This window comes from Mustela putorius, unplaced genomic scaffold (assembly GCF_011764305.1).
Source record: "Mustela putorius furo isolate JIRA1106 unplaced genomic scaffold, ASM1176430v1.1 tig00000095_pilon_pilon_pilon, whole genome shotgun sequence".
Taxonomy (NCBI): domain Eukaryota; kingdom Metazoa; phylum Chordata; class Mammalia; order Carnivora; family Mustelidae; genus Mustela; species Mustela putorius.
The window spans coordinates 26584244-26609663 of record NW_025421280.1 but is presented as its reverse complement, the minus strand read 5'-3'; the positions used below and the strand labels follow the sequence as shown (position 1 = coordinate 26609663).

General features: G+C 48.9%; 1 protein-coding gene across 12 annotated transcripts in view; it reads right to left on the bottom strand.

Annotated features, from left to right (window-relative positions):
- SUGP2 (SURP and G-patch domain containing 2) overlaps positions 1–25420 on the bottom strand; it is a 30527-nt gene that overhangs the window by 3496 nt on the left and 1611 nt on the right. For 7 of the 12 annotated variants that reach the window (XR_006607099.1, XM_004760890.3, XM_013060597.2 and 4 more), the window contains exons 2-9: positions 25140–25271; positions 19775–21379; positions 16477–16597; positions 10569–11056; positions 9422–9533; positions 4823–5343; positions 3007–3068; positions 19–155 (exon numbers count right to left, since the gene is read on the bottom strand). Coding sequence is in view for 11 of the 12 variants with exons in the window: in XM_013060597.2 (XP_012916051.1) it covers positions 19–155; positions 3007–3068; positions 4823–5343; positions 9422–9533; positions 10569–11056; positions 16477–16597; positions 19775–21379; positions 25140–25271 (3178 nt within the window). In the remaining variant the exon portion in view is untranslated. Of the gene's footprint in view, positions 1–18; positions 156–3006; positions 3069–4822; positions 5344–9421; positions 9534–10568; positions 11057–16476; positions 16598–19774; positions 21380–24677; positions 24802–25139; positions 25272–25420 lie in introns of those variants that run through there. The other 5 variants (XM_013060599.2, XM_013060598.2, XM_004760895.3 and 2 more) reach the window with 3 other exon arrangements.

Genomic DNA, 25420 nt, shown 5'->3' with positions numbered 1-25420 from the left:
CAAGCGCCTGCTGCGTACACGCTGACGGGCTCCCTGATGCCCTTCCCGCAGGAGCCCAGGCCGTGGCCCTCCTTCCAGCCCATCTTCTGCAGCATCTGGAACCCCAGGTTCTTGTCAGTCAGCTTCTGCTGGGCGAAGTCAAAGTCCTTGGGTTTCTGAAGAGAGATAAGGGTATAGCACGTAAGAACTTTGCAGACTGCAAAAAGCGCCCGGAGCACGGGCCTGCTCGTGCTGCACCTGGCACAGTCCAGCACCCCCTCCCCCGCCGCAACTGACTCTGATTCCACAGACACTGGGGGACACTGGGATGAAGCCACGGGCTATTTCCCACTTCCCAGCAACACTCCCTGGGTGGGCTGGGGCTTCTAAAAGTGAAGAGTAAGAGATGCCCCCACAGAACCCAGCCAGACCAGGCTCTCAGGCCCCAGTGTGACCACCAGCACTGTGGTGCTAAGACCATGAGGAAAACCCCGAGGGGCTGGAGGGTCTTGGGGCCAAGAGGTTAGCAGGAAGAGCCCAAGGTGGTGATGATCAGAGGGTACAGCCCCACACTGGGGTAACCAGAGCAGAGGCTTGAGGCAGCAAGGCCCCTGGTGTAAGGAGTCAGAAGGGAGGCAGGGCTGAGGCAGGAGGGGGCTGAACAGGCCATGAACCTGCTATAGAGACACTCTATGTGAAAAAGTGGCTCACAGGGTCCTCCCTACTCCCCTACCTGTTTGGAACACGCCTATGGGCTTCCGGAACTTGAGCAGTGACCCTATCCTGGAAACCTCTCCGCTCGCCCTCAGACATTGCTCAGCAAACCTGAATGACTTGTTCATCTGTCCAGCTGCCCCGTCCCAGGTCTGGGAGCTCCCCAGGGGCAGAGACTGGGTTTTACTGGGACTCTGGGATCCATGTCTAGCACAAAGCAGACCTCACTGAGAGCTGGGAAAGCTGGAAAGAAGGGCTAGGGAAAGACCCTACAAGTAGAGGAGCAAGAAGCCCTGGATAAGACATGGGCACCAGAGCCGGCTGTGGGAAGACAGGTTAAAAGGCCTGGGGGGCCTCTGGAGAGCCTGCCCAGTGTGAGCAGAAAATATTTCCGTTTATGGGGTGCCAGGATGGCTCAGTTAGTCAAGCGTCTGCCTTTGGCTCAGGTCCTGATGGAGCCCCACATCGGGCTCCCTGCTCAACGGGGAGCCTGCTTCCCCCTCTCCCTCCACCCGCCACTTTCCTTGTTTATGCACGCATGTTCTCTCTCTGCCAGATAAACAAGTAAAATCTTAAAAAAAAAAAAAAGTTTTCATTTACTCATGAATATTCATAAGTACACACTGTCCCTACCACCTGAGCCTATTTTTAAAAACATTTAATTAACACCGAGGACAGTCTGGGTAGGCTGAGAAGGCCGCACGGGGAAAGGGCTCCTGCATCCTGATCAGCTGGTGCTGAGGGTAATGGTGAGAGTCTGAGGGTCTGAGCAGGAACACGTGTGGGAGGACAAGGGGGTGGCTAAGGCAAGGGAAAGGCCGGCCACAGGTCCCCAAAGGGCAGATCCTCATCCCTCCGGGAAAGCGGCTCAGACGGAGCAAGCTGGAAGCTCTTGGCCCACCGAGAGACTGGAGCTCGCAGGCCTCGGCTGCACAGCCAGTTAACATGCATTTCTTTTCACCCATTAAACCCCCTCTGAACCAAGTCACAGAGGTACAAATGAAGACTTGGGAACCACATGCTGAGATCAGGGGGCCAGGCTGAGCCCGAGCCCGGGTGCCCCCTCACCCCGACCACTGGAGGCGCAGCCGGCTGTGAGCACCAATTCGAACTGAGCGCATCAGTTAGGACCACGAGATTTGGGCCCAGGAAAGTCCCCCCTCCCTGCTGTTCGCCGACCCTGCCTCTGGCTGCTGAGACCGATAGTGCTCTCGAACAGATGTCCTCCACACAGGCTTTCCTGACCACCCCACACCAGCAGAGCCCTCACCTGGTTCCCGACTCATCTCCCTGACCTCGAAGGACCTGGGATGTGCCACATATGTCCTAGGTGATCTCGGCCAGCCTTACCTGCCCCCACGTATGCACCTGTCTGGAGTGCACCCCATCTCCCTGAAGACCTGCCCCCCACCCCCACCCCGGGTCTGTACATTTCAGACAGTGGCAGCTCCGAACTCCGAGCTGCCCGGGTAGACAACCACGGAGGCGGCCTGCATGCTGGGCTTTGGCTATTCCACACGCAATCCATCGGCAAGTCCCACTGACCGTGTCTTCACCCTCCTGGGCCCCTGTTGACAGGCTGCTCTCAGCACAGCAGTCACAGCGGCCATGTCTTCCCCTCAAACTACCACCATGGGTCCCTGCGGGCCTCGCCCAGAGAAGCAGCCTCACTGCTGACATCTGTCTACGGGCCTTCCATGAGCTGGGGCCTCACTGCCTTTATTTCCTCACCTCCTTACCCCATGTGGGGGCCACAAAGGGCTACCTGTTGACACAAGACCACCCTGGGGCCTCTCCCAGGCCTCCCTGAATAAATGGCACCCCGAACCCCACATTATTCCCTATTTCCCTTAGACCTGCTTCCAGCACACGGGCCACAAGAGTCTCACACATTCCTGTCCCTGTTGGCCCTGCTTGCTACTGCCTCCAGGTGGCAGACGGGGCCTGGCACATGCGCAGGGTCTGCCAGTTACTGCACACATGTGTGCAAACACCCATCCACACAATGTCTTGGCTTCTAGCCAATCAGTGAGCTCTTTAGCTACATTTACAGTCCGCTAAATCCGAACTGTAAGGGCCAGGACGTTACCTCCCAATCAGGCCTCGCCTATTGGTTAAATAAACACATTACTACTCACCTGTGCTTCTGGCAACATAAATCAGTTTCAAGAAATCCCCAAGAAAAAAGGCTGTTTGTTATGCTTTGTACGTTGTGCGGTCTAAAGTACCAGTGTTCCTTAGTTATAAGCCACAGTGTCCTTTAAAGCTCCGGCAAATCCCAACTGGCATGTGTGAGAACTTGGTCATGCTCACCTTCTTTTTGGACACGGGCCGCCCCCGAGGTCTGTCATAGGCGATGCGAACTGGTTCATGAACTGGAAGACACGAGAAACATACCCATACACACACATCAATTTCTCCGCATCTCTCAGCACTGCCCACACCGTGGCCTGCAGGCTGCCTCTCAGGAATCACGGGCACCAGGAGCACAAAGGCAGGAATACATGGGCCCCAGTGAGGGCTGCTCAACTGGAAAGAGTCTACTTTAACAAAGGACTTCCTGCATGTATGATGAAGGGTTCGATGCACAGGCCACTTTCCATGACTATAACAACACGTTTTGCTTCAACAAATAAATTATTCGCAGTCTCCAGCCCTCCTAGAGTTTCTGCAACTGTTTTGCTGATAAAGACTTAAACGTCCACATAGAACTTTCCAGTACAAAACAACCGTGCTTCTCATACTGAGCACTGAATCACATTATAGCCTTATTTTTAATGAAGGAGAGATCAGCAGGGCTGGGTTTTTTCTCATCAACCACCCAAGGAACTGAGAGCTTCCAAAACAGAAAGAGCTCCACTTTTTCCCCATGAGAGACTTGAGGCATTGGGAGAGGCTGCCAGCAGCAGCAGGAAGTTCTTACGGACGTCTGAATTGGGTAGAACAGCTGGCAATCCGTGGTAGCGCCAAAGTTTCCAAACACAAACCACAGGACTATTCTGTCAGCAAGAGAAACTGAACTGATGCTCTTGGAAGTAAGTGTGACAGTGAGCACAGAAGTGACACAAGACGGGGCACCGTTTGCCACAACCACCTCCCAGGAAGGTACGGCAGCAAGCACAGCCCAGGCCTGCGTTTGTGACGACACCTGGAAGGGTGGGGGGCACGAGGAATAACGAGGGCCAGGGCCGGTCCATCAGAAGGTCGCACACGATCCCATTCTGTCTGCTGACAGTCTAGAAAAGGCACGACCACGAGGCCAGAAAATGGGGAGGGGACCACAGAGAGAGAGACAGACATTTCTGGAGAAAGGCTCCAGCTCCACCGTGCTGGAGCAATCCTGGCTGTACACGATTGCCCAAGCTCCTCAGACTGTGCCCTTAAGAAGGACGTGTGTTACTGCTGTTAAACGGTACCTCAAGAATCTTAACCCTCCCCACGGAAGAAGAGCAGATGACCTCTCGTGGCCCAGGCAGCAAAGCACAGGGCACATGGCTCCCACTAACCCTGCCCAAGACCAGCCCCACCTGTGCCCTCCTTCCTCATCATCACTAAGCAGGCATCAGTGCCCTGGGCCGTCCAGGGACTCAGAAGGCTGGGTACTCCCCAAGGTCACCAGCAGGAAACAGCTGACATGACCAAGGCCTGTGCCCTTCATGGCTGGGGCTCCTCCTCTGGACTGTGAGCAATCCTGGAAACACCGAGCAGCCTCTGATGCTGACACACGGCCGCTGCACCAACACAGCAGCACGTCCTCGGACTGCCAGCCCTACACCAGCTGGCAACGCAAGCTTCGCAGGAACATTTCGGAGTGGTATGCAAAACCACTACAATTATTTTAGGTTAAAAACACAAGACCAAAGAACTTCATGTTCTGTTGGCCCTGGGGGGTTTAGGGAGATAACGTCCAGGCTGGCAGGTATAATCAGAGGCGGGAAGGGGGACAGGGACCGGCTGGTCATCTTGTGGCTAAAAGCCTGGGCTAAAGGCCAGTAAACTCTTCCATACTGTCAGGCGACGTCACCTGGTCTCCACAACTTTTCCTGGTCACTACTGAGCAGCACAGCTCCTCTGAGGTGCTGACCGGAAGGCCGTGTTAGGGCAGATGGGGCGATGACCTGGCACTCACCTTTGGGCTCCTGGATGAGACACAGCCTCTTGGGAGCTGGGATCATGCCGACCTTCAAGGACTTGCTGCTGACCCTCTTCCGGGGGAAGCAGGACCCCGAGGAGGCCTGGGACAGCGCAGGTGCCCCAGCTGGGCCATCTTCAGCCGCCTCACTCGGGAGGCCATCGGTGGGGGGGCTGCCCTCAGAACCCTCGGACTTGGCCGCTCCTCCTGCGGACCTGGAGGACCCTCTAGGAGCGGAGACCTCTTCACCCCCCTCCTCCTCGTCGTCGTCCTCCTCCTCGTCCTCCTCCTCCTCCTCAGGCATCACCTCTGGGCTTTCCAGCTCAGCCTCGTGCTGAGGGGGCTCATCTTCAAACTCTCCTTCCCCTTCCATGGGATCAAGGGGGCCTTCCTGAGAATCTGCGCCCTCACCAGCGTGGAGGTTCCGTGGAGACGATGTAAAACAAATCGACGGGCATAATTCAAATACTTTCTTTCGATAGAATTTGAAGGCTGAACTATTTTGGTCATGGAGAAACCTAGGATAAGGATGAAGGATACTGGTTAATCAGAGTGACCTCTGAACGTTCATATTTATTACACTGTCCAGAAGAGATCCAGCAAAGCTGGAGTGGGACCAGGAAACAAATAACCTAACCCCTTTCTACCAACTACGGTTGATGGTGCAGCCGCACAAGGAGATAGAGATCCGAGGACTGGTGGTAACCAAGCAAAGAAGCCTCATTGCTTTTCAGGGGAGGGAGGTGGAGGAACATGGTACGCAGGAATGACCAAGGAATGTGCTGCTTTAGCATTGTAGTCAGAGATCCAACCTGGCCCTCTCCTCATCCCCTTCTAGTCTATCACCAGACACTCTGGGACTCCCGTGCACTCGCTGTGACTGTACGGTTCCTTTCACACCGCCAGGTAAGACAGAGGAAGGCACATCACTCCTGCCCCTCATTCTACAGTGAAGCTGCGTCAGCGTGGTGGCAATACTGCCTCTCTGAGCCTCTGGGTCCCCCGGCCACCTTGATCCGGGGCCACAGCTAGTGTGAGAAACTGAAAACATGCACGAGGACACAAATACACTTGGACCCAAGTAAAGAAACCCTTGTTCTTGGCTAGAACAACTCAACCTTATAATGATGTCAATTCTTCACTGATCAAAGTATCAATGCATAAATCTATCTCAATAAATGCCTCATTTTTTTCCTGCATTTGAACATGATTCTAGACTTCACAGAGGAAAAAAAAAAATCTGTAAGAGTATCTGGGAGAACTCTGAATAAAATCAATGAAGGGTTCTGACCTTACAGATATTACAGTGTACGAGGCCCCTACAGTTATAGCAGTGTGGTACCAGTCCTTGGATACACGGACAGAAAACACCAACACAAAGGTCAGAAACATGGTATCTGAAGTCAGCTACAGAGATGGCTTAAAAATAAACTACACTGGGGTGCCTGGGTGGCTCAGTGTGTTAAGCCTCTGCCTTTGGCTCAGGTCATAATCTCAGGGTCCTGGGATCGAGCCCCACATCGGGCTCTCTGCTCAGCAGGAAGTCCGCTTCCTCCTTTCTCTCTCTGCTTCCCTCTCTGCCTACTTGTGATCTCTGCCTGTCAAATAAAAAACAAACAAACAAACAAACAAACAAACGGAGAAAGAAAAAGTCCCAAAAAACCAACAGAAAGAAGGGCAAAGATTAAGAACTTGAGCCCTCCAAAAGACAGCTAGAATGAGAAAACAAGTCACAGAACAGGAGAAAATATCTGCAAATCATACACCTGATAAAGGACTCCGATAAAGGATGTATGTAGTGAACCCTCAAAACTGATTTATAAGTAAAAAAAAAAAATTCAATCAAAAGATGGACCGAAGATCCAGACACTTAAGTATAGAAAACACACAAGGACACCTGAGGGCACTCAGCACGGCTAGTCCTTGCAGAAATGAGAACTACGGTGCAACCCCGTCTCCCCGCGCTGGGACGCTAACATGACCAAGCTGACACGAGCAAGTGCTGGCGAGGATGGGGAAGAATCAGAACTCTCGTCCAGGCTGCTGGAAATGCAAAATGGTGCCACTCCTCGGAAAGGCAGCTTGGTAGTTTCTTCAGAAGTTAACCATAGACTCATCATGGAGCCAGCCTTTCCTAGAGAAAAATAAAGACCTTATCCACAGCTGCTCACAGCTGCTTTATCTGTAACCATCCCAGACTGGAAACATCTCGGTGCCATCAACAGGCAGTGCGGAAACCACTGGTCTAGCCGCACAGTGGGACACACTCAGCAGCAAAGAGGAATGAACTGGGCACACACGCAACAAACACAACTGACTCTGAACAACTGCGCTGGACAAAAAGTGAGAACAAGCTGCATTTACAAAAAATTGTAAAAAATGCAAACTATTTACAACACCAAAGCTTTTTTAAAGGACAAACGTTTCTTTCTTTCTTTTGTTTTTTTTAAAGGGACAAATGAACAGTCCACAGGAAAATAAAGGACACAAGTTTATGAAAAGATGTTCAATTTCACTCCTAAGGAAAATGGAAACTAAAATTTCATGGAAATGAGAAATTTCTCATAAATCCTACTGACCCTAAGGTATGCCAAAAGGTGAGGGGTGGGGACAAGTACTCTGGATACTGCTCTAGGCGTGGCCCTCGGGGAGGGGGATTTCTATTATCTAACAAAATTACAAGTGCACTGACCCTGAGGCCCTACAGTCCCCCTTCTGAAAGATACATGAAGATTCTCTCCAGGAAGTCACTGTGTGTGAGGCCACTGATAAGGCCATAAGAACAATGTGAATGATGAAGGCTGGGGAATGACCCTGGTGTGGCTACATGTAGAGAATGACAGTGGACAAAAGAATGAAGGGACAAGTGGGGAAGGCACAAGGGACTTCTGGATAGGTGGTGAAGGGTAAAAAGCAAGATGCACAAGTGTCTATTACATATAGAAAGTTACATGTAAGAACAAAGGGGTTAGTGGTAGAAGAACAGGGGGAAATGCACACACCCCCTATAATTGAATGAAAATGGTTTCCTGTTGTTGGTGGGGGGATTCCCACTCAGAGACTTCTCTGAGATTACCTTCTATAATTTCTACTTTAGAACCATTCAAATGCTGAATTTATTTTTAAAATTAAATTAAAAAGGGTAGAAAAATATAGCCCTAAACTGAATCTCTGTAGAAACAAATGAACCTGACAATATGTCAAATTGATGACCTAACCACACACAAAAAAAGGATTTAACTCAGATGACTATTGAGCACGTTAGAGGTATCATTTTTCTAAAGGAAAAGAAACACAAAGTCACTTTGACATTTATTATGTATGTGTGCTGCCAGGTGCAGTCATTCTCAAACTGCTCCCTGAGCACCGGACTGGGGGACAGGGGGAATCACTCCACCTAATGTTGCTGTACAGTGGGGGACTCTGTGTGGGGACGGAAGGGACAGTGCCGCCTTAGGAACATTGCTCAGAAAAGGCTGTCAGAAATGGTGACAAACTCAAACCTGGCAGTTGCAGGTTCCTAGAATACTGCAGAACTCTCACTTGGAGAAAAACAGACAGACAGACAGACAACACAACCGATGGAATGCTCCCGGCTGCCCTTAGCGGAGCCATCCCCTTACCTGGGTCCTGCCCAACTGTGAGGCGTGCTAGGCCCAGCTGGCCCCAAGGTCACCAGGCCTGTAAAAGGCAGGACAGGCTGAACCCCATGAAGCCGTCGGTGCTCCCCAAGGCTGGACTGGGTCTCACAGGAAGCAGGAGGCAGGCCCAGTGCAGAATCTACTCAAGGTCCCCAACAAGCTAGAAGAATGTGCTGGGTCACTACTGGGTCCCAGCAATGCTCTAGGACATGTGTAGTTTTCAACCCTAGTCTTCATTCATTAGACTAAGGCATGGCTCTCCAGCATGGTAGGAGCAAGGCAAGGGTCCAGAGTTCCCAGCCAATGGGAGGATAAAATACACACAACATGGGATCCCCACCTGGGTTACGGCTCAGCACCAGGAACATGGAGCTCCTGGGCAGCCTCCCACTGAAGGAGGGGAACCCGCCCCACAAGGCAGTGCAGGCTCCTGGTTCTGTCACCCGCAGGCTGTGTGCTGTTGAGTGGGCACTGCATCTGAGGAATGACAGTGGTAGCAGCACCCCCTCCTGGCAAAAGGATGCCAGGCCACTGCTAAGTGGAAGTGCCAGCTGCCCACGGCTGGACCGGGCGCCATCCATCACCACCCGGAGCACTGGTGTGACCAGGGACAGTGCCCCGCCTCCCCCTCCCCCACAACACTTGGCCTCTGTAAAGGTTCTGGGGAACCCACTGGCCTCTATGCCTGGGTGCTCTCTCCCCCTTGCCCTGATCAAAGTCCACTTGACCTTCAAATACAGCTTAAACTTCCCTCCAGGGCAGGTTTTTTCCTGATGCCACAGATGAGGGCAGTACGGTCCAACACCCCAAAGCAGATGCTTCCTCCTCACAGCCCTGAGCTCGGCAGAAGTGATGCCATGACTTCTCCTCAGGTGCCTCTCGGGGCAGAAGCGTCTGCCAGGCCACCCAGAGGCTCTCAGGACACTCAAATTCAAAGGGCATGATGGCTACATACCACAAGTCGGGGTTGTCGGTGCTGTTTTCTATGCTGAACTGTTCAATCTCTGGTCCCACCTGAGCAACAAATCTGGCCAGTTTCTCCGCAGTCTCCATGGTCTTCGTGTCAACTACGAAACAAAGCGACTGTCACATGTCAATTCTGAGCTGCTGCTTCCAATTTCTGCTTTGGGGGTTGGGTATGGAGACTAATTATAAAGACAGCCCCTGGTGTCCCCTCACTGCATCCCTGCCCTTTGCATGGGACTCTGCAGCTCTGTCCAGCAGAGGCAGATCCTCTTCTGTCCCCCCAAATCAGGGCTGACCTGGAGCTGCCTGCTGACTGACAGGAGGAGGCGTCAGTGTGGAACCTGGGCTTGAGGCCTTGAGCACCTCCACCGCCCTCCTGACTGTCAGGTGAACAAATCAAGGCTGACTGCTAGGGAGCGACAGGCATGTGACCCAGGCACCAGTTACTTCCGCTGATGGCCCCATAAAACCTGCTGCCTGCAAACACATGTGTGGGCCCAGCCCAGTTCAGCAGACTCGGGGCACTGCGCCCCCCGTCTGAAGCCACAGTTCAGAATGGCTAGTTATATGGCGACAGCTAGAGAATGTAGCAGTGGTGTAGATTCTGGTTCCCCTCTCCGTTCACACCCAGTGCTAAGTGGGCCAGGGGCAGGCTTGCCACACAGAGAAAAAGTAATGGCCAGGAGAAACAGAAGAAATGGCCGGTCAGCTAAGTCTGAGGAAGGAAACAGAGACCTCAGGGAAGAAGGAGCAGAATAAGAGACGAGGGCAGCCCTATGGAACGTAAAGAGGGGAAAGAACAGAGAAATGGATCGAGCAGCTCGAAGCCCCAAGCATGGCCCACGGCACAACTTGGGGGCGGGGGGCAGTAAGACGACCTTGCAGGGGAGCGCGGTGAGTTAGCTCCATCCCCGGACAGGAGGAACACGGCTACAGGACTGGAGGGCCAGCCCCTCTAGGAAATAAGTGACGTGCGCCTCCACGTGCACCTGTCCTGACCAGGTCCCCGTTGCTTCTGCCTGCTGCACCACCGCTCAGGCCACCCAGGTCTACCACCCCCACTCCTTAGAGACCCCCTGGAGGTTGGAGAGTTGAAGCTGGGGCCCGTTAAGAGGGGGATGGGAGGGAGCACCCACCGTCAGCAGATGGGCAGGGAGAGGAGGTTTGAGGGGCTCCAGAGACTTCCACTCCTGCTGGCTTGGGGGATGGGCCCGAGGCTTCTGGGCTGGGGTCCCCAGGAGAGGGTCCGGCCGGGTCAGGTGGGCAGTCCTTGGCAGTATCATTTCCATCTGGCTGGGACAGCTTTCCCTGCAATGAACCTGGAGCCTGCCGGCCATGGTGTTTCAGTCTGGTGCCTGAGGAGAGGAGGGTCTGGGTCCCAGTGGTTGCTCTCCTCACCTTCCAGCCCCGGAGCCCTTGGGTGCGGAGCAGCCCCCGCCGCCGGCCTGGGAGGAGCCTCTTCTTGAGGCTCCGGATGGCCCGGGCATACAGCATGGCCCGGACCGCACACTCGGCCGCTGTCGGCTTTTGATCTGCTCCCGGCAAGGTGTGGCTGACCCGCTGCACTTCTGCCAGCTTCAGTTTGTAATACTTGTACTCCAGACTACTGTCATCGGACAGAAACCTACATAACAAAACAGACACAGAAGGATATTGGTTAAAACACCACCATGTAGGGGCACCTGGTGGCTCAGTGGGTTAAAGCCTCTGCCTTCGGCTCAGGTCATGATCCCAAGGTCCTGAGATCGAGCCCGGCATCAGGTTCTCTGTTCAGCATGGAGCCTGCTTCCTCCTCTCTCTGCCTGCCTCTCTGCCTACTTATGATCTCTGTCTGTCAGATAAATAAATAAAATCTTAAAAACAAAAACAAACAAACAAACAAAACCACCACCACGTACTGAATCAATGCTATGATCCCATTTCTGTACACCCTTGCCTGCCGTCTGAGAGGCTCTGCCCCACGGATGACCCGGGTCCCCTCCTGCCCAGAGTAACTCCAGGGCAATAGGAGCTCTAAACCAGCACTGGTCGTTCCTCCTTGGGTTTCATCCCCAGTGATGAAGGTGCTCACAACTCGTGGTGGCCTCGTAACACATTCACTCTGTAGCCACAGAGACACTGCCACTCTGTCGCTTGTGGGTGCCATTTTTGGGAGATGACATACTTCAGAGGGCCCAGGGACGCTGGGTACTCAAGAGAGCCTGGCTTCAACTGCACCACTGAGGCCAGGGTGCTGTGGCTGTGAAATCATATGCCGGCATTATAACGAGACAGAGGTGCTGGGGTGGTTAAGTGTCTGCCTTTGGCTTGGGTCACAATCCCAGGGTCCTGGGATGGAGCCCATCAGGCTCTCTACTCAGCAGTGAGCCTGCTTCTCCCTCTCCCTCTGCCTGCTGCTCCCCTGCCTGTGCACGCTCTGTCAAATAAATAAATAAAATCTTTAAAAAAAAGAAGAAAAAGAACAGTATAGGAAAGAGAAGGAGGGTGAGTCCCAAGCGCTGACACAGAAAGACACCCACGATATAGGCGGAGAAGGCAGTATGTTACAGAAGAACAGCATCGACATGGACCACATGAATCTGCTCTGTGTACACGGATCCATGTGCATCTGCTTTCTTCCCATGGGTAGAAAGAATATAAAGCAAACTTAATTTGCCCTGGGGAAAGGACATATGAGGCACGGAGGGGAACTTAAACTCTTTACTGTTTTCCACTTCGTGAGCACCTTCTTTCATCTCCATTAATCCTTCCCTTCTAGGGTCTGGGCTTTTCTCGCCGTTTCCTTCTGGCCTCCTGGGTGAATGCTCACATTCACTCTATTTCTGACAAAGGTGTCCCACATTGAACCGGTTGCAGCTGGATGCAACGGGTGCAGAGCGCCCCCTGCTGCTTCCTTGTGAAGTTTCTAATGTCTTTGCTCCTCCTCCTCCACTCAAAAGTTATTTAGAAGCAAGTTTTATTTTGGTTGTTGCTAGTTTTGACTTATATGCATTGTGTAATGTGGCCCATGTGATTTTCCTTTCCTGGGATGTGCTGAGTTTCTTGGGGACCTCGCACATTTCAGGAGTTCAAGAATGTTCAGTTTCAGTTTGTATTCAAGAGGAATGAACACTGGTGGGCAGGGGAATATTTCAGGTGGCCTTCAGACTGCCTGACATTAAAAGGTGGCTGAACTGGTGAGGTTCCCGATTAGGAATGACAGAGGCTGACTGGAGGCAGGGCTGCGTGAAGCAGGGTGCTGGCAGCATGGCCTAATGTGGAGAGCTGCTGGGGGGCAGCTTCCCGGGCAGCTCTCGTTAAGGTCTGCCTGGATCGGATGGAGCATACCCTCTCCATCGCTGCCCTGGACACTCTGCTGGGCCAACACCACCATCCCGTCGGATGGCCCCATAACAAGCAAGGGTTCCCACATACAGGAGCACTGACTAACAGAAACGGTCTGGTTATCCTGTTAATTAAACACAGCCCCAGTAAGGTACCCCCTCACCCAGAGCAGAAAGCAGAGTCAGCACCCAGGTGACTCCAAAGCCCAGGATACAAGCCCCATCCCCTCAGACAGTTTTTGATTTTTTTTTTTAAAGATTTTATTATTTATTTGACAGAAATCACAAGTAGGCAGAGAGGCAGGCAGGGTGCAGGGGAGGCAGGCTCCCTGTTGAGCACAGAGCCCAGACTCGGCTTGATCCCAGGATCCTGGGATCATGACCTGAGCCAAAGGCAGAGGCTTAACCCACTGAGCCACCCAGGCGCCCCAATTCAAATGATATTTTTGATGAACTACATACATGTACTCTTAGTCCTAAGTTTACTAGTTTCTTATCATTCTTTCTTGGCACCACATCTTCTCCTCTGATAGTCTCCAGTAATTCCTTCTGAAAGAGTTTTCAGAGTCAAGTCTGAGTTCAGCTCCCTAATCTGTTCTTCATCTGGGTCTATTCTAGCCAACCACTGACATTTTTATTTCAACATTGAGACTTTTCATTTCCAAGATCTTTAACACAGGTTCTTTTCAAAAACAAAAAGCTCCTATTTCATCGATACAATATACTATTTTCCACCTAAGACTGTTAATTACACACATACATGTTTAGACTAATTATTTTTCTTATAGTAACTCCATCTTCTCAGGTGTCAGCTCTATTTGAGTTTGGTGACTCTTCTTCATGATGATTTTCCTCAAATATTTTATTTCTAATTCAATGCTTACTTCTAATTTTGTACCTCCCATAGTTACAACTCTGGCTATGATTCTGTCTGTTACCACTGGCCGTCAGGGACCATGAGCCTGGTCAATTGTGATACAGAGTTACATGTCCTCAGTCTTCTCGGGGTCCCCTTTCTCTCCAGCCCAATCACCTGGAAATTGCCCCTAGGCCTTCCAAATCTGGAGTACCTTACCCAAGAGAATTTGGTCTCTGCTTTCACCCTTCAATCTGAGGTTATCTAGCTTCCTTCCTTCAGCATGCACACTGATTGAGGCCAAGAGCCTGGATGAGAATCTCAAGTTTGTCTTACTAGTTTTGCACTCTTTAGGTAAGAGGCCTCTTTGATCCTCAAGTTTCCTATCTATAAAATAAGGATGAGAACATATCTGTCTCACAAGGTTTATGAAGATTCAGTCAGCTAGGGCTTAAATCAGAAAAGTGCCGAGAATAGTACCAAGTACGGAGAATGCAAGAGTGTTTGACAATCAAGATTTCAATAAATTATGATGGGACAATTTGTTTATTGGGCTGTTTGTTTTTTTAATTTTTAAATTATATGCATACCTCATTCTAAACATGAAAATAATCCAAATGAGTCTGAGAATCCTGTAAAAGTAAAACCATGTAAGCTCCAACCCTCCCGTCTGGTAAATGATGCTGGTTAAGACCAAAACTCTAGTAACGTTAAAAGGAAATTTATGCTTTCAAAGCACTTTTAGCGATTACAACAGCAAGAATATTGAGTCCAGAATGGGTACAATATTGATCACACAAGACCTAAATAGACACATAAAAAGAGGAACTACAACTAGATATACTATGAGGAAATGTATAATCTTTGTTAATTAACAAAGGACTAGGAGGTAAAACATCACACTATGAAATTATCTTTAAGTTAAAACACAGGTGAGGGCATGGCATGCTTAGAGAGTGGTAACAGGTCTCAACTGGGACAGATAAGCCACAGAAAGTAACCTGATGATAAAGACTGATGGCTTCCATCAAGGGCAACTCCTGCCCGCAGTGGGAAGGAGAACTCTACTGGCATCTAGTGTAAGGGGGAAGGCCAAGGATGCTGCTAAGTGTCCTGCAAAGCTCAGGACAGCCCCCACCAGAGAATTATCCAGTCTCAAAGGTCAATTGTGTTGCAGCTGAGAAAAAACAACAGAGATCAAAGGCTTCTCAAGTTAACTTTCTCTTTAACCCAGAAATTTCACTCCCAGATATTACTAATCAACTGCCAGAAATGTAGACAGAAATAAATAGAAAACATTGTTTATCGTAATGGTGTTTACAGTGAGGAAAAACTGGAAAGAATCTTAAGAACGCATCAACTGGCAATGGTTGACTGTGCTCGGGTACCTGTGTACAACGGAAGAGCACGCAACTGCTGCTAACAGGGACAGCGATGTTAGGTCTGAAACACAGGACACGCTGAGAGGGAGAAGTGGTGGAGTGCTGAGTGATGGCATCTTTACCTTCTTTATTACTTTTTTCTATTACATTTTTCTAAAGGACATATGCTACTTTTAGGATTTAAAAAGTAAGGGGTGCCTGGGTGGCTCAGCTGGTTAAGCTCCTGATTCTTGGTCTTGGCTCAGGTCATGACCTCAGGGTCCTGGGATCGAGCCCCGAGTTGGGCTCTGCTCTGTGCTCAGTGTGTTGTCTGCTGGAAACTGTCTCCTGCTCCCTCTCCTTCTGTTCCTCCCCTGCTTACATGTTCTCTCTCTCAAATAAATAATAAAATTTTAAAAAATAGAATCTTAAAAAAAAAGTTAAAGTGTGAATATTTTCCACTTGCAGCAATCTAGAGGTAATCCTAAACACACCAGAAAATGGGATGCATTAAGCCATTCACTTAACCAGTTTAAAACAGTATGCAATCAAAATCATTCTGAAAGTGTAGCCAGAGAGGGATGGCTGACTGAACTCCGGCCACCTCCACTATGGACTAACAAACACAGCTGTCTGAAAGTGTTTATGAAAAATAAGGAATACGAGCATTTTCCTGTGCTATCTAAAATGAGCAAGAAAAATACATACATAAACCGCAAAAGAGCAACATACATTATAGCACAGTGAAATCATAGCTACATGACACGAAAACCCAAACAGTCCACAACAGGCAGAAAGACTGGAAGCAAATAAGGAAAACTGGCAGTAGACACCGGCGGCACATGGGGGCTTCCCTCCACTGTCTTATTCTCGATTTCCTCTAATAAGCAAGTACCGTATGTATGTGTATAATAAAAGATTTTATTTATTAAAAATTTTTATTTATTTATAGACAGAGACACAGCGAGAGAGGGAATACAAGCAGGGGGAGTGGGAGAGAGAGAAGCAGAATTCTTGCCGAGTAGGGAGCCTGATGCTTAATGAATGAGCCACCCAGGCACCCCAGCAAGTACTGTATTTATGCTGAAAACTTTAATTTTAAAAACTTGTTCCACTGGCGTGAAGAGGCAATGAGGCAAAAGGAGAAGAGAGTTTAGCGGACAGCAGCAGGAAGTCATAAGCAACTGAGGTGACCCACCCTGAACTTCATGTGCTCTTTGCATGTGCCTCTCCCCTCATCCTTAAGCCAGCACAGAGGCATGAGGGGCTCCCTGCCCGGATGAGAGAAGGCCAGAGTGGCAGGGAGACCATGGCAGGGTGGCAGGGCGGCAGCGGAGCTGGGGCCTGAATGTAGGTGAACCCGACCCTCTCTCATGCTCTTCCCACTGGCTAATACCATGCCTCAAAATCGCTATCTCACCCTCCGCAGCGGACACCATTGAGACACGAATTTTGCTGTGTGTTCTATGGGAGGGATTCAGAGGGGCAACATTTAAAGACCTACCAGTAAGCAGGGTCCTCCTTGAGAAGAGCTCTCTCTTTGGGAGACAAGCTGCCTTCAACAACACGAGTGACCAGTTGGTCGATGGTGTCCACCACCTTGTGATCCGCTCGCTGGGGGACCGCTGGAACACAAAAAAAGGGCTTTTCTGAGAAACACACTGGACCAGATCGGGCCTGGGATGATCAGGATGGAGTCAAAAACTTAGGACGGAATCTAAGCAGGCACCGGTGACCAAAATCCTCATTCAAGAGAAATCAGCATTGAAAAGAGGAAAGCAGCCCAGTATTCTAAAAACCAATACCCAAAACATCCTCCCAAAAGATAGAAGAGCATAACCACTAGAAGAGAAAGTCACAAGCTTACAATGACTGTACAGAGCAACATATGCACATATTCTACAAAAGGACATGATACGAAGCAATTCTATTCTGCTTGTCAGGTATCGCTTAACTGGAATGTTCACAATAAGTGAAAAACATAAAGATATAAAATGTGACTCTGTACAAAATACATAAAAAAAATCTAGATTATGATTCCCAGTGTGAAGGCAGGAAGAAAAGATACATAAATAAGGACACCCAGGGACAAAAAGGAAACATGCCAGAATATTAATAGATATTCTCTATGGGTAGATTAACCAGTGACTTCATTTTCTTTGTGCTTTATCTATAAAAAATAAATATGCATGTGCTTTATAATCAGAAAACATATATGTAAATTTGCAAAGAAAAATTCCCTAATCAAATAAGTCAGTGGTCATAAGATAGGTGTTTACAGAAAATATTTGCTGAATGTATGAAAAGAAAAACATTTCTCAAAGAGTAAATCTCCTTCAATATGAGGTGTATTTCTTGTTTTTGTTATTTTAAATAAGCACCAGATCCAGTGTGGAGCCCAATAGGGAGCTTGAACTCAGGACCCTGAGATCAAGACTCAGAGCTTTAACTGACTGAGCCACCTTTTTTTTTTTTTTATTTCTTTTTTCTTTTTTTTTTTTAAATTTGACAGAGATCACAAGTAGGCAGGGGCAGGCAGAGAGAAAGGGAAGAAAGCAGGCTCTGTGCCAAGCAGAGAGCCCGATCCCAGGACCCTGGGATCATGACCTGAGCTGAAAGCAGAGGCTCCAACCCACTGAGCAACCCAGGCGCCCCCTGACTGAGCCACCTTAACATAAATTTCAATTTAAAAAAGGCCCCTGGCAACACAGAAAAGCATCTGGCACTCAATTAGTAAGACTGTTTCATTTTCAGATATTTGCTGGTTTTAACTGCACAGAACGGTCTGTTTGTTTAGTCATTCGATAAAAACCACTTCTGAACTGGAGAGGTTTCCCAGTTTGTCCTGTCCTTGCTCATGCCTGAGTTGCAGCTTTGAGCTTATTTTAAACCTCACTGTGAACTCTTTATACCTGCTAAATGGATTCTTCAATTGTCAGACTACTGCAACTATTTCCCCGTTGAAATTGCTTCTTTTTTTTTTTTTTAATATCAGGTCTCATCTTACAGAATTGCTAGTTTTACATGATCTTACCAAAGAATAAAAGGTTCAAAGTTGGAAGCTTTTAAAAACAATGCAATTTGTGGATTACTGCAACCATCTCTTGAGAAGGCAACCATAAGCAAGTATCCCAGCTTTGATCCCACACTCCTCCTCCCCTGACCATATTCTGTAGAGGGGAACTTAAAAAATAACAATAGCAGTAATCCAAACATTCAACGGAAGATGTCATCCCTGTGTTTCTGACAGTAATGGAAGCAGTGGCGGGGCAGTCCCCCATGAGACGGGCGCTGGTGCCAGCAATCTGCTGTCCAGACAGCCCATGTTTGCAGACATCATTTACAAGGGAACCCGACTCTGCTCAGCCTCGGAGGCCTCTAGTAAAAGGCAGCCTGAGTCCACATCAAGGGAAGGGTGAGGTCATTTACGTTAGGTCAGTATCATGAGGCAGCGAATGCTGCAGAAACACAGAAAAAGGCCTTTGATGATCCTGTAAAAGAACAGACTGTAGTGTTTTCAGTACAGCAAGACCGCTGCTGTGGGGGGCACCTGCAGAGCAACAAAACCAGAAAACAACGGTGGGCGACTTTCAGTTATGGGTGTTTTCTTCCTCCTTCAAACAAAGTTCTTCATTATCATCATTACACTAACTTTCCACTCCACCACTATGAAGGATGTGGGGAGGAGGGGTCCTGCTTCAGCCCTAAGCTCACTTCTGGAAGGCTCCCTCTCCAGGATGAGGGGTGGCTGCCCATCCATGGTGGGACCTACCCAGTGCCTGATGTAGTCAGGGCTCCGTAAGGGTGTAGAGGAGTAAAGAGACTCAGGGACAAACAAGGCCTTCCCACTTGGTTAGGGCAATGGAAGCTGAACACTGCCTTGTGGGGAAAAGGACTTCCTCTTGAGATAAAGAGGGGGAAAGTGCTTCCTTGCTGGTCACATGGGCACCACATATGCTCATGACTTCTGGGATGTCTGGGCTAGGAGAGCATCCATCCTTGGTGCTAAGAGGGAGAGAAAAGGGACACTAAACAGCCAAATATTTCTATTACTACTACTTCTTCCTTTTTTTAAAAAAACTATTACCTCTTTCTTGGCCTTTCTGGAACCTCCACGAAGCTGACTCATTACCTACAGATTACCAGATGTACCTAACTGATGTATCGACTTTTAGTCATTCTAGAAAAGCAAGTGGGTAGAAAGGTGCTTCTACTACGTGGGCTGATGTGGCTAATCTCCACTGATCCCTCAACACAGCTCAAACATGGCCTCCCGGCCTCCCCCGGGCTGGGGGCTCTTCCATCCCCTTCATCCTGGCACAGGAGGGTTTTTTGACTTGTCCCTTAGGAGCCTAGGGATTCCCCAGAGACAGTGCCCAGTGCTTCCTTTCCCCTCTATGAATGAATATCTTAGAGTGGGGGGAGGGAGATGCTAACAAAGGGTTCTTAACCTTGGCTGCAGGATGGTATAAGCCCCCCAGAAAGCACAGACAGAATTGTGTACAAATATGTGTGCCTTTTTCCTGGCAAGCGCCACACCTTTTCATCAGATTCCCAAAGGAGTCTGTGACCCAGAAACGCCTAAAAACTTCTGTGGTAGACAGAAGATTCCTAATATATGCTTACAGAATGAACAGCGCCCACGCACACTGGCCAATATGAGTTTTCTACTAAAACTCTGAATGTTTCCAGTTGGCTAAAAAAAACTTCGGGGCAAAAAATCTCAAAAATAAAAGACATTGCAAGAACACGTGAATAACAAACTAATCACAGTAAACAGGAACTTTCGGTGCTTTCCTTACCATCACTCAGACCACTCGGAGCCTTGGCCTGAACTTCGGGTTTGGTAGGGGGAGCCATTTTCTCCTCCTCTTGGGCTGGCTCAGGTTCGGCTTTCTTGACCTGGAGGGGACACCCACTGCTGACCAGCCAGGCCTTCAGGTGATCGATGTACTCTCTCCCAAACAGAGTAGAGTCCTCAAAATTTGGAAATGCAGCAGGAGAGGGAGCTATATCTTGGAGGCCCACGGCTTCTAAAATTTTCTCTTGCCGGAAAGAGGAGGCCAAGGAGAAAGTCTGTCCCAAGAGGGCTAAAGATTTCCGGCAGAGAGAATTGGTGGTCTCCAGGGCAAGAGCCAAGTCCAGGGGGTTACTAAGGGTCTTCATCTTGACACTCAGCTCATAGGCGTTGCACGCCATGAGCAGGGGTGTGACACTCTTCAGGAGCCGGTCTTGAAGCCGCATGATGTACTTGTCAAAGGGCTTTATAATTTCAAAAAAGCAATTTTTGGTCTTCACAGCACCTTTGTCTAAAAGCATGTTTAAAAACTCGTTATCAACTCTGGGTGTTTTCAAAGCAGAGTGCTTTAAAAATTTGATAGTAAAAAAGCAAAAATCTCGGTGCTCTGGTTTTAAGGAGCATTTGAACGAAGCAAGCATTTTAGCACAGGTTTCGGTTTCGAGTTCAAAGAGAGTCTGGAAAAGCTGGGAAAATTTAACATCATCTTTTATGGTGTGAAATCCTGCCCATTTGATTATTTCTATCCCAAATCTTGAAAAGACATCAGACTTATCTATGAGGTCAAAGCTCATCTTTCTTCTGGGGAGCCGAATATCCTTCAGATTAAGCCCCAAAGGGATCTGAGTGGGAAACTGGATATCTTCTGTCCCTGGGTTTGTCCCCAGGGTCACATCAGGACTTGAGGTGGTTTTCTGGATTTGGTTGGTGCCCTGAGTTTTGGGAGTAATACGATTTACAGTGGGTACTTTCTTTGTGCTCACACTTCTCAGTGTGACAAGTTTCCCAACTCCCCCTTTAGTTGGGAGCAGGCCCTGAGTCTCTCCCTTTCCTAAAAGGGCCCCTTCCTGGTCAATGATATTTAGACCTCGGCCTCTGCCCTGGACTTGGGCACTGCCCCTGAGCACAGAGTCTGCCTCTGCTGGACGGTCCACGTCATAATCCCGACTCTCTTTCTCCAAACACTCTTTCTCAATCAGCCTGGAGGAACCAAAGTCCCCCAGGAGTGCAGAAGGACCAAAATTATACTCCTGTGACCAAGGGGATTCTTGAGAAACTGGGTGAGCAAAGTCTTGTTCCCAAGAGCCACGGAGTGCAAATTTCCAGTCCTGAGAACGGAAATGTCCCAATTTCCGGTGGCCAAAAACCTGGTCTCGGGATTCAGAGTGGGAAAATTCCAGATCCCGGCCACACTCTTTGCGAAAGTAGTTGTCTTCACTTACAGAAGGATTGCTTGATCTGAAGGAAGGTCCTGGAAATACATCACCTCGCAGGCTTTCTCTTCCAGTGTCTCGAGCATGAGCTACAGATCCAGCCAGAGTATATCTGCTGTCACTAGGAATGTCATCGTACATATCTGCTCTGGCTCTTGGGACTGTCCTTAGAAGATCTGAAATAAATGATTCAAAGAGAAGCACAAAGGTAATTTAGACCAGAGGTTGCAAAAAGACAGTCCACATACCAGCAGCCAGGAGGGGTCCTTTTTTTGCCAGAATACATTTTAGAAATTTGTATTTGTTTCTAACATTTAAAATGTGGGTGGCTTTACTTAAAAATCCGGACTGTCAACTTATAAAAATAGGAGACCTCCAAGCACTGGCCCTGCATGTGCCTGGGTGACAGGCCACAGAGGCTGGGCAATAGTGCCCGTCACTCATTTGGCCTTGCTGGCCAGGCTCTGCAGGCATCTTTTATTAGCCCTCTTTTAGACTCACAGAAGGGTGTCTGACCCCCAAATAACCCGGGCTTCTTTACTACAACTTTACACAACTTATGTATTTCTACCTTACCACACAGTAGACAGCTCCTCTGGCGGCTGCCTGCCCTCCCTGCCTCTGAGGAGAAAATGTTAGACCACAGTGCCACTGTGGCTGGAGCCATGTCTGACACTACACCCACCAGAGCCAACCATAGCTGAGCATCTGACCCAAAGGTGGCAGACAGGCTCCCTTACAAATGTCCACTGGGCCAACCAATTCTCTGAAAAAACAGAGAGACCAAAACAGATAAGAGAGAACGCAGAAGCTAAACAAGCCACAGCGAGAGAGGTCCCAATGAAAACAGAACAGAATGTGTAGAAATGAGAAAAACAGGAGCCGAAATTTGCACTTGCTTATTCACACATAAAGAAACTCTGTAAGAAGCCAGGAACACGGGAAGAGCAGGCCTCAGGGAGACTTTGCAGAGTTGCTTTCTAACTTTCTAGCTTATGGCAGAATATTACCTAGTCAAGAAGTCAAGTAAAAGGTAGGAGAGATGCCAGGAAGGAGTAATGGGCCAAGATACCACAAGAAGCTAAAGCTGTGTATAAACCCAAGTTGATTTGTTCAACAAATAAGCAAATGAACAACTACTGTGTGTGGGCACTGCTCAGGCAATGGAGTTATAGAGCAGGGAAAGGAGACAGCGAAGTCCCTACTCCTCTAGATTTATCCTCTAGATTTATCAGTTGAGGGAGCCAGCAGTAAACAGAAATCCACCATACGTAAGAATCAAGCAGACAGGAGCAGGAAGAAGAGAGCCATTTTCGGACAGGCTGGTCAAGGAGGGCTGCTCTGACAGCATCGTATCTGTGCAGCAAAGGCCTGGTGTAAGAGGTCAGACTGTGCAGTTATGGAGGAAGCCTTCCAGGCAGTGGGACATCAGGACAAAGCCCAGAGCTAAGACTAGCAAGGAAGGAGCAGAGCCAGAATGGAACAGAGGAACCAGGGGCAAAGTGATAAAAGGTGGCCCCTAAACTCTACTGCTTACTGGAGTCCTTCAGGATCCCCAGGCATCCTTATTTAAGTAATTGGGATGGGGATGTGGCCTGGGAATTAGGAATTTTTTTTAATATTTTATTTATTTATTTTACAGAGATCACAAGTAGAGAGGCAGGCAGAGAGAGAGAGGGGGAAGCAGGCTCCCTGCTGAGCAGAGAGCCCGATGCAGGGCTCGATCTCCCAGGACCCTGAGATCATGACCTGAGCAGAAGGCAGAGGCTCAACCACTGAGCCACCCAGGTGCCCCAGGCATTAGGATTTTTTTTTTTTTTGCATTAGGATTTTTAAAGGGTCCCCAAGGGGTATCTAATTAGCTCAGTTGGTTGAGTCCACTCACGATCTTAGGTTCATGAGATTGGGCTCCACACTCATTATGGAGTCTGCTTGTCCCTCTCCTTCCCCCTCTGCCCCTCCCCATGCACGTGTGCATGTTCTCTAGCTTGTACACGTGCTCTCTCACTAAAATAAATAAATAAATAAATAAATAAATAAAATCTCAAAGGGTCCCCAGATGATTCTAACAAGCAGCGAAGTTAAGGACCTGCTATGCTAGAAGATGTGAACAGAATGGGGGTAACAAATCAAGTCAGGCCCTCAATGGGACTCCACAGTTTATTCTGAACAAGATGGAAAGCCATGAAGGGGTCTGGAGCAAAGGGGAAACCTCCCTGGCTAGTGCACGGGACTGACCACTCAGGTACAATAGTGAATATGGATGTTCCAGCAAAAAGTCCACTGGGATAACGCAGGTATTGATGGCTACTGACAGCACAGTTAGGGCAACAGCATTAGGAGTGGTGGGGGATGGGGTCTGCACAACGGGGTTTTCTGACGCCTTATAAAGCAATACAGACTAGAACAGACACAGTGAAAGGCCGGTGGATGGACCATGCAGCTAGCCCTGTGACAAAGTGGTGGTTCCAGAACCATCTAGCATCCTGCTGGTTTCCTGGTACAGCTACCATCCCCCATTTTTCTTGAGGAGACTAAGATACATTGTCAGTTAATGTCTGAGTCTCTAGATAAAAATAAACCAAGATTTAAATCACTAGATATATACATGTGTATACATACACATACAAATATATACATATAAATGTGCCTGTATGCATATTTCTATACGTAAGTATTTAGGATTACATAAACGTACCATGGAAGAACTGAAGTATTCACAAAACACTACAGATATGGTTACCTCTGAGGGGTAAGGAAGCAGCTAGAAACTTTTACATTATACTCCTAACTACTGCTTTTTAAAAAAATTCACTCAGGCGCCCCATACTCCTAAGTACTTCTTAATTCTTCCAATCCCTTATAATGGGAATGTTCTTGTGTAGAAATATTCAAGCATTTAAAAAAATACAGTAGCTGAAGATAGCTTCTAGGCTTTGGTTTCTGCCCATCCAAAGTACACAAGTTATCCCTGCCCCTGCATTCAGACTCACTTGATCAATACTGAGGAAGCTTCCTCAGTGGACACTGGCTCAGAGGCTGGTGCAGGGGACAGCACAGGCCCAAAGAAAGTCTGGAGGAGGCTGGCCCACGTCAAAAAAGGGAGTGCTCAGTGGGCCCAGGAGAGCAATCAAATCAACCTCAAAACCTGCCAAGCTTCCTGAGGGAAGGCACGTGTAAGCTGGGTCTTAGTGCCCGAGAGACTTAACCAGGCTGGCCTGGGCTGGGGAGGGATTCAAAGCACAAACAGGCAGCACAGTGTCACTGAAACATGAGCCCCAAAGGTAGGAGACGAGGGCTGGGAGCCTTAGGTGCCTGGTGAGGGACCCCCGTCATCTTGCAAACGGTGTATGCACCATTTTTTATTCTGTGGGTGTCACATTTCAAAACTTTCCAAGGACAATGTTTTCAGGCAAGGCCTACACTTGGCAACCTCCCATGCCCTCATCTTGTACACACCACTATTACCATTACCTGGTTGCTCCTGCACTTGTCCTGAGGATGTAACCCCGAAATGGGGAACCCCGAAGAATCCAAGCAGGACCTTGGCCCAGCAAGGCTGGCATTAATAGACCTGTCGGGGAGGGCCGATTTGAGGGGAATGGAGCCAGAAGCTGAGAGACGGTTCAGAAGATTACTGCAATAATCCAGGCGAAAACTAGTAAGAGCTCAAATGTGGGCAGCGGTGGTGGGGACGATGGAGACAGACTGATTCAAGAACCCTTCTTCAGGTGGGGGAGGACAGAAGCAAAGAAGCTTCAGACCATAATGCCCACTTCTGCATAATGATTTGACAGGTAGACCAAAAGATAACTTTATCTCCCCTATTCAAGGAGTTGAATAGTTTGCCCAAGGCATTGATATCCTACTGCCCTGACGCTAAAAGAACGCCCAATAACTACCCTCCCCCCAAAGAAACCAAGCACTTTAATTCACCTTGAGCTTTAAACTGAAGAGCTTCACCTACGGCCTCACCACTGGGGTCCATGTGATATCGGTTAGCTTTTTCTTGCAAAACAGCATCAAAAGTCTCCTGTGCAATTCGCCTAGCTGCCATGTTTCTCTGACCTGTAGCGAGAGGGGAAAAAAAGACACTAAGAATGACAACTAACGCTCACACACAACCTGCTTAATTTCACCTAATCCTCAAAGTAATGAGACAGTAATTTATAATTCAGATGGTGCTTCAGAGGGAGGCTGGATTATTTGAAGGGGGC